Genomic DNA, 9,482 nt, shown 5'->3' with positions numbered 1-9,482 from the left:
TCGTAAAACTATTCGGCTCTGGGTAGCTGTGTTCGGTTTAAAGGGAGCAAATATGTAGCCACCCCCTCCCCTTAATGGTTCATTCTGTCGGGTTGTTGGATTTCTTCCTCTCGCAGGGGTGTACATTTTGTCGTCAATACAATTTATTGTCACAGTGCAGGTTTATACATAGCTCTACATATTATATTTGGATATAATTAATAAATAGTGAGATTAAATCCATATATTATATGTCGTTTGTGAGTTGCAGGCGGCTGTGAGTTCTTACAGCCAACCCCCCCCCCGTATGTGCTTATTCATCCCTTCCAGGACGATAAAGTTGCACATGGCGGCGCTTATGGCTCCCTGGGTTTGCCAGGTTGGTGTAGGAGTCTCTGGAGCCGTTGATTCCGCGCTTGTGATGGGTGAGACTACGGTGCCTCCCGTGTACAATAAGTTTATCTGCTCTTTCCCGGACTGCAACAAGTCCTTCAACAAGGACTGGAAGCTGCAGGTGCACCTGTGTAAGCACACGGGGCAGGTAAGACGGGCTCGGTAGGGCTCATGTGTCCCGGCGCGGGTGGGTGACAGGTGGGTGTCCCAGGGGCACGGGGGACGGTTTAATAGCATGTATTTAATGGCTCCCGCGTGTTTAATGTGTCAGCCAAGTTTAACCTCATTGGTGAGGCTCGGGATAGGCGTGTCGGGGCATGTTTTGGGGTCATGTTTGATTGGTGCATCACACTTTGTCCTTAAGTGGCAGATTGGCTAAGTACGGTGTCGGACACATACACACATACACCCATACATACATACACACACATGCATACATACTTCTGGCCATACAAAAATGCCTTTGTAGGTGACAATTATTACAGGACCTATTTTATTAAGGGTAGTGCATGTTGGTATTTGGGGGGGGGGGGTGTTGATGAAATCAGTATGTACGTTGCGTCGGGCACCCTCTTATGGCTGTACAGCTGATATTCTAGTTTTAATGGTGTGTGTGTGTGTGTATATATATATATATATATATATATATATATATATATATATATATATATAATTAGCACTTAAAGAGGACCTTTGCGTGTGAAGTGCTAACAAACCCTTTATTGTCACAGAAACCTTTTCGCTGTGAATATGAAGGATGTGATAAAGGCTTTGCCACAATGTATCACTTGAGTCGTCATACAGTAACACATACTGGAGAGAAGAACTACAAGTAAGTGGATGTGAGCGATGCTCTTCGAACAGGTAGCAAAGAATGGCACCCTAGAGAAGATCTCCTGATTTAGGAGATCAGGAAGACACAATGTCACCTGTGTGTTGATGGGAGGTGGGGTGTCTGGGCCGTGGGAGAAGATGCTTGGTCCCATTTCTGATGGCTGCTGTTCCAAACTTCGTAAAGAGTTGTGCCGTGAGCCATAGAACAAGATAAAGCAAACTTGTTAAAATGGTACATTTACTGGCTGACTGGCGTGTAATGGCCAATAAAGGCTTAATCTTTACCAAATCTGACTCTAAATCTTGGAATGCTCTGCACTGTGCATGTAACACTGCGGTACTTCCATTATCTGAGAAAATATACTCGTCGGAGGTAAAGCGTTCGAATGGTAAACGGACTCCAGTCTGTTAACCTGCATTATCCTTGCAGGTGTGAATCAGAGGAATGCGACCTGAAGTTCTCTACAAAAGCTAACATGAAGAAGCACTTCAATCGGGTTCATATGGATCACGGTCAGACGTATGTGGTAAGTTCATGGTGACTTTGTAAAATAAGCCTGAGGTGCTTGGTGGATACTGCGCTACACTGGTGGCAGTTTGTGTATCAGTTGCGAGTTCATGTGTAACTTGAATGGTTTTTGAAGGGGTACCCTTTGGGCTAATATCGGTTTTAGTCAAGTCCACCTCTAAAGCATGCTATTTTCATGGCCTTCACGACATATTCTGCTAATCTCGGTCTGTTTAATGCTGTCAGATGAATTTTATGGCTAGTGATTTTTTTTTCCATTTTGGAACAGTTTGAGACCTTTATTAAAAACATAATGACCCCATAAAACCTGGTGCAGAGTAACGTCTGTGATGGGGAAGCTATCTCTGCCTTTACTGAAGCCTAGTCTTCAAAGGGTAGGAATAACTAAATAGAGGGACGCCATTCCTGATGTGCAAATGTTTAATTTTGTATTTTAACGCAATTACATTTAGTATAAGTAACTGTATACTGATGCTAATCTACCCTTTTCAGTGTGAGTTTGCTGACTGTGGCAAAAAGTTCAAGAAACACAACCAACTGAAGGTCCATATGTGCGTGCATACAAACGAGCTGCCGTTCAAGTAAGTAAGTGTGCAGTTAAGCTGCATATACTATTGATATATCAGCCAAGTGAATAAAAGTGCATATTGCTAGCACGGTACCTTAAATGCAGGTAAAACTGGAAAATGCTTTCTAAACTACTGTTAAAACTGTAACCTGGAGACTAATACAGAGCAATGTGTAGCTGACTCGTGACTTCTGCTCTTGTAAAATGTTGTGATAGGCTCTTGGTTAAAGTGATCCTTAGTACTTGTCTTACTAAAAGACCTTCCGTCTGGTGCTTTCTGTACTGACTTCTGGTTTCAATCTCCCAGGTGCACTTTTGAAGGATGTGACAAGAGCTTTTGTGTGCCTTCCAGGCTAAAACGTCATCAGAAAGTACATGCAGGTACTTCAAATACAGCTTAAAATGTCTCAAATTAGTGAAGGCTCCCTTTTTGTAGATGTAATACGGTTTCTAGTTCACTTCCAGTAGCCTTGACTCATATCCTGCCATACTTGGACAGGCGAAAACTCCTGAAACCTCCCCTCTTCCGTCTTTTGTTCTTGCTCTATCCTGGGTAGGAACTTCTGTTATCTATGGGGCTTGTGGGAGAGCCTGGCTCAACTAGCAGGTGAGACTATCTTTGGTGTCTGCCTCGACTGAGTACGTCGACACTGGGGTGATGCACAACACCGCTTAAGTAGTCCAATCTTTATTTACCACTAGCCCATGGCCAGGTAGATGGAGGTGCCAATAGTTTGTGCATACATTGGGCTCCATGGACTGACGAGAGCAGCAAGATAGAGGTGCCCATAGTTCTTTCTGCATGCTTCCGTTAAGAATGTAAAGTCCTTCCTGGGATATAAATTTGCTTCTGACTGGTGCTACTCCCTGGCAAGACTGTCCTGCTAGTGAGTTTAACGTCATCCAGGAGAGCCTACAAGGCAGCTGGAGGAAAAACTCCCCAGGGAAGTACAGGTCACTCCACAAGGTGTTTTGGAGGATGCTAAATTTAGAAGGTAGTATGATGAAATAAACAATGTCTCCCTTATTAATGAATTTCTAACAGTTTTGTCACATGTCCATTACAGGTTATCCATGCAAAATAAGCACATGTGAGTTTGTAGGGAAGACTTGGTCTGACTACCTGAAACATGAATCTTCTACCCATAAAGGTGAGCTCCATTTCCTCTAGAAAGTCACTGCCTCGGGTCATCTACTGAACTTTTCGCTTTGTTACTGCCTTAAAGGCAAACCTACTTTAACAGTTTTTAAATGCATTGTGATTAGATCAAACTAAGGGATCATCAGACTGAATCAATGTTCTTGCTGATCTAGGCAAATACCTATGAGCCCTCAGGGCAAATGACGACAATTTTTTTTTGTTCTAAAATTTGATATTCATGGAAATCCCTATCCATTAAACCCCAAAAATTATGGGTTTGTAGTTTTCTGGGGACATAGTGTTAAAAAATGTTGTGCTTGGAGGCTGTGGCCAGAAGGTTGGTATTTTTGCTGTGGTTTTTGTTTTTAGGGGCATCAACATAGAAAGTTGCATAATATTTGAGAACCATAGGTCTCCAAATATTGACAATGACTGAGTCTCTATAAATCTATTTCATTCCCGTCAGAACCTTCTGTCTGTGATGTATGCAACAGAAAATTCAAGACTAAAGCCTACCTGAAAGAACACCAGGTGGTCCATTCTGAAGAGCGAAAAGTGTATAACTGTCCTAGGGAAGGCTGTGACAGAACATATACCACGCTGTTCAATCTCAAAAGCCATATCCTTACGTTTCATGAGGAGCAGAGGCCTTTTGTCTGTGAACATGCTGGTTGTGGCAAGACATTTGCTTTGAAAGTAAGTTTCAAATTTGTATGCTATACCTGAATATTTTACATGCATTCACACTGCAGATTTTTAGGTCTTGGTTTGTTTTGGTTTTTTGATCTCTAGCCATTCTAGAACTTCTGCAGACTTAAGCAGTCGATGTCTTATGTTGGGATGATTTTAAATTATTTTTTTTCTTTAAATAGTTAAGTCTGGAAAGGCATGGTGTTGTCCATGATCCAGCACAGAAAAAGAAGCAAGTAAGTATCTTCTAAACTGTCTGTACATGCAATACTATTCCCAAATAGTTCCTCACTTTTTAGTGGACCACTGTTATAAATTTAGGACTTTATGGGACCAGTATAGCAATATACCCCCCCCCCAACCCAAGTTAAGTGGTTTTTGTAATGGCTATCTAGCAGAATGTGAAATGGCTTAACTTCGTTTTCAACCCACAGAAGGTGAGAACTCGTCAAAGAAGGAGTCTTGCTTCACGTCTTTCTGGGTACAAGCCTTCAAAGAATGATTTGGCTGCGCTTGCGCCTACAGTATGTGACACTGAAGCTGCACCTGAGAATAAGCCACAGGAGTCTGAAACAACTCACGCTCTGCTGGACCAATTAAGCCTTAAATAAGATTAAATTATGCAAAGCACATCTTTCATGTTATGTCAAATTACCAAAGTATAGGTAGTCTATTTTTGTTTTTTAAGTATATTGTTTTGAAAGCAATTTGATTTGGCACAGATGTATTACTGTGTACTTTATTTTATGTATTATGTGCTATGGTAACTGTAAAAGGAATATGATACAGGTTTTGGGGAGTGGCATCATTACCTAAAGTAATGATTAAAGATGGAGTCACAGGCAATCAATTTTGGTCTAGTTGTATCACTCTTACAGCACACAAACTCTTCCATGTGGGGTGATAAATATTTTCTTTACCAGGAAGAATGGGATAATCCTTACAAATATCAAACGCCTATCTATGGCAGTGTCTTGGATGGATTTGACTTCTGCCATGGCTCTACATCATATAGAACACAGGCTTGAGAGTATCACAATTTAGCATATGGGACAGACAAGCACACACCATGCATACAAGTGTACTGTTAATCAAAAACAGGAAACTGGTGAGTTCCATATTACATGATTACCAAAATCAAATGGTCACAGGTTGTTCCTGGTACCTTTACAAATAGCCAAGTCTCATCCTTGTCCTCTATAATGCGAATCAAGTAATCCTGATTGCCAAGCTGTGAGCAGTGAACAAGAAAAGGGTCCAATGCAACCATCATATGCATCCTGTATAAGTCACTGGGTCATGAGCTCTATGCTTCCAGAAAAAAAAATCCTGTTTGTTAAATATCCATCTACAAGATTTTTGGTAAACGTTCTCACCTTGGGCTCTAAGTTTGGCCCTAAGCAAAAGCCAACAGACTTCATCAAACAACTAGAAAATGTTTGCAATATCCAGCGGGTTGGGTTGTAAACTAAAATATATTTTCAGACCCTCCATGGCTTCAGCAGAAAGAGGTGCGTGAATAGGCTGGGTGCTCGGGTTAACTATTTGGCCCATTGTGTAATACCTACCTAAACGGGAGCCTTGTGAGTCTGAAATTAAAGGAACCGCATATCCTTTCTGTGTACCTCAAGGCAATATCAATGGAGTCTGAATGTTATAGAGCGCTTCAATGCAGTCTGATACTTCAGTTACAATTATTGCATATTAACAAGCCCTGGGTTTTGGTATTATTGGCAAAAATAATTTGATCTGTACATCAGGTTTCCCATTCTACTGGCAATTCATATATCACTTAAAATACAAAAGGGCCCAAATGATCTTCTAGGCTGACGTATAGTAGTCGGCATGAATTAAATTTTTCGGCCTGTTGCCATTTATCTAGACAAGATCATGCAAAAATATGTTCCCCTGCAAATGTCCTTCACTAAGGATTCCAGTTTTCCATGAATTTTAGATGGTTGTGGGTCCAATGTTCCTAAAGAAGAGATATTGGTCACTTGACGTCCAGTCCCTGTACACCTCAAAAGCCCCTGAGGTTGGTATTGAGGCAGTGAAATGGCTAATAAGAGATGGCAAAGAAATATATAATATGGCTTTTAAGGATTGTACTGGAACATATATTTTCCCGGCGTATAGTGGCAGTACCGATGGGTTTGCTCTCTTCCCCGGGACAAACACTAAAAAAGATAGAAGGGGTTAAGCTCCACCCCCCCCTTACCCTATAACTGCACGTACCGGCGACCAGCAGTCAGTTCTTTTTTGTCCCGCAGGGACGAGCACTGGGGATTCTGCTCCATTCTTCTGCCTCGGCAGCTTGGATCCGGATCGGCCGGCACACGGGTTGTGTCCGGCGAAAGGGGGTTCCTGCAAGTCCGTTCGCTCCCCGGGTGGGAACTCGGCTTATCTTTGCAGCACTGCGTTACAGAGTGAATCTGTAGCGGTGATTTGTTTCAAGCAGGGGAGGAGCATGCGCAGTACAGTGGAACGCACGCCCGGGTGGCTATGCGTTCCACTGATGATCCGGCCGTGCTACAGCGCATGCGCGGCTCGGATCATCCGATTTTGGCGCCAAATTCAAAATTGGCTGCCTATTTTATGCTGTGCAAACCTGTCTGACCACAAGAGTGTGTGTCAGGACAGGTTTCCGTGTTGTCTGAACCCCCCACACGGTTTTTGGTGATCTTTTTATTGATACGCCAAAAAATATGTTAACTTCATCTCCAGAGAAGGATAAAATGCCTTCGGCTCCTCCCTAAAAGGCTTCATGCATGTCTAAACAGTTGGCTTGCCTTGAATGTAACTCCTCTCCCAAACGGCTACAGGAGGAGATGTGCCAGCAGTGTTTAGCAGATATCCGGGCAAAAGAGAAACAGAAGGATATGCTGTCCTTTCTATCCTGGTTCCAGGATAATTTGTCTCAAACATTTCAAGCATTTAAGGAGGCTGCCAAACCAAGGGTGCACGACAAGCGAAGTTCATCCACATCAGAGTTGTCATCTGGGGAATGTTCGCGTTCATCTATGGATGTGTCCAGTTCTGAAGGTTCAGAGTCGGAATCCGGTTTTCCTTCGCAAAAACTGGGGAAATTTGTTACAGGAGTAAACCAGATATGGTTGAATCCAGAAGCTAAGAAAAAGGGTTTTCTAATTTTGCCTCGCCTAATGGAATTTGCACAGCGTGAGTGGACACATCCAAGTGATGTGTGTTTGTTTCTAGAACACTTTTAAACATATTTACAGCTTTAAGATGACATCATGTGGGGAGAGCTTCCTAAGGATGATGTCCAGATTGCTCAGTTGTCTAAGGAAACTACGTTGCCGATCGGAGAGGTTTCCGGCCTAAAAGATACCTTGGACATAGGAGCTGAGACCGCTAATAGAAGAATCTTCCAAGGTCATCAAAGCAAAGCAACATCAGCTGGAGCAGCAATAGCGAGAGCTCAAGGCTTATGGCTCCAGAAATTGGAAGACCACATTCTGGAGGATGCAGATAAGGATCTTTTTCACAACTTTTGGAGAATTTGAAGCTTTGTAATGAATTCTTGATGTCTAGCCTACATGGATCCGCAGGTATCCCTATTATAGGCAGAGATATTCCACGGCAGCGTTATCCTCACCGTAGGATAGATCTTTCTTTCAGAAACATAAAGATTCCAGATTTTACCCTTAACAGCTAGACAAGATAGGGCAAGACGGTTCTGTCAAATTGGGAGGTCGCCTTCAGACTACCAGCAACCCATGGATCCGTCAGATTATATCAGAAGGCTACACCATAAAATTTTGCAGGTCTCCACGCAATTGTTTCCTAGTATCCTCTTACCCAGCGTTGAACAAGTATGCAGCGTTTATTATAGCAGCATCTACACTCCTCGAGAGGGAGTTATAGAAAACGTTTCAAAGATACAGGTTCCTGGTCCCATAGCCGGGGCACTCTTCATCCTGTACCGGATCTGAAGTCCATCAACCAATATATTCCATATCAACACTTCCGTGTGGAAACCATCTCTTCGGTTACTCAAATGATTCAGAGAGAAGATTATGTGGCTTCCCTAGACCTACAGGACGCTTACCTGCAGGTGCCAATAGCAGTAGAGTCAAGGAGATTTCTGAGATTTGCAGTGAAGACAAGCAAAGGTTTCCATCATTCGGTTCAAGGCGCTACCCTTCGGCCTATCAATTGCTCCAAGAGTCTTCACCAAGATTCTCACTCCGTTGGCGACAGAACTGAGATTGAGGGGAATAGCTGTGGTTCCATATCTGGACGACTGGCTGATAAAAGCTTCATCCGCTGCACAACTTTTAACAGCTCTTCAAGTGATGATCACTCTTCTCAAACACGGCTGGCTTCTGAATGTAGCCAATTCACGCTTGACCCGACCACAGAGATCAAGTTTCTGGGGTTTCAGGTAAACTCAAGATCTCTACGCCTCTATCTTCCAATAGTCAAGGCCATACGCATTCGGCTAAGTGTCGCCGAGCTACAAGCGTATCCTCTCTGCTCTATCAGAAGGGTAATGAGCAGCTTGGGAGTTATGACTTCCACCATGCCGGCGATAGCCTGGGCACAGGCAAGAATGAGGCCTCTGCTATGGCACGTTCTGTCACACTGGTCCGGGACCGACGAGGATCTAGACAAGTACATTCTGATATCTCAGGATGTACTTCAACAACTAGAGTGGTGGAAGGTCAAAAGAAATTTGACAAGCGGACTGTCCTTCCAGCCCAAGCAGTGGCTGATAGTTACCATGGACGCATCCCAGACTGGTTGGGGAGCTCATTTCCAATTTCCCACAGCACAAGGGACGTGGTCAGTGCAGGAAGCGCGTCAATCGACAAACTTCAGGGAACTAAATGCCGTCTTCAAGGCTTAAGTACTCTTCAAACCATGGATATTGAGCATCCCAGTGAAGATTCAATCCGACAACGCCACAACACTAGCCTATATTAACAGACAAGGAGGTATGAGAGTAACCAGTCTCCAAAGTTTGTGCACAAATATCATGCTATGGGCACATGAAAATCTAGAAGCTATCTCGGCGGTCCACATCAGAAGTCAGAACAATGTACTGGCAGAAACAGATGTCCTCAAGCAGATTGGTCCCTTCATCCGCCTATTTTTCAAGGGTTGGTGGCAATAGTAGACCTGCCGGAAGTGGATCTCATGGCGACAAGACTGAATCGGAAAGTCCCTCTTTTTGCCTCTCTATACAGAATGGTTTTCCCTCCTTTTTTTGGATGGTCTGGAGATCAAGTGGCGATTCAACCTGGCATACATCTTTCCTCCGGTGTCTATGATTCCTCGAGTCTTGCTCAAAGTCAAGATGGACAAGAGTACTGGCAGTTATCCCG

The 9,482-nt window shown here is 43.4% G+C and overlaps 1 protein-coding gene across 1 annotated transcript; it reads left to right on the top strand.

The window, feature by feature from the left end:
- Positions 1 to 286: 286 nt before the first annotated feature.
- GTF3A (general transcription factor IIIA) lies at positions 287 to 4,980 on the top strand. The gene is made up of 9 exons (XM_053456397.1): positions 287 to 520; positions 1,104 to 1,204; positions 1,637 to 1,733; positions 2,228 to 2,316; positions 2,611 to 2,684; positions 3,371 to 3,454; positions 3,911 to 4,140; positions 4,317 to 4,370; positions 4,569 to 4,980. Exons 1-9 carry the CDS (start codon positions 287 to 289, stop codon positions 4,743 to 4,745), a joined length of 1,140 nt encoding a protein of 379 aa, XP_053312372.1. The 3' UTR covers positions 4,746 to 4,980.
- Positions 4,981 to 9,482: the final 4,502 nt, after the last annotated feature.

Source organism: Spea bombifrons, chromosome 2, assembly GCF_027358695.1.
Source record: "Spea bombifrons isolate aSpeBom1 chromosome 2, aSpeBom1.2.pri, whole genome shotgun sequence".
Lineage (NCBI taxonomy): Eukaryota > Metazoa > Chordata > Amphibia > Anura > Pelobatidae > Spea > Spea bombifrons.
Note: the sequence above shows the minus strand (reverse complement) of the source record. Positions and strands in the feature narration are given on the sequence as shown.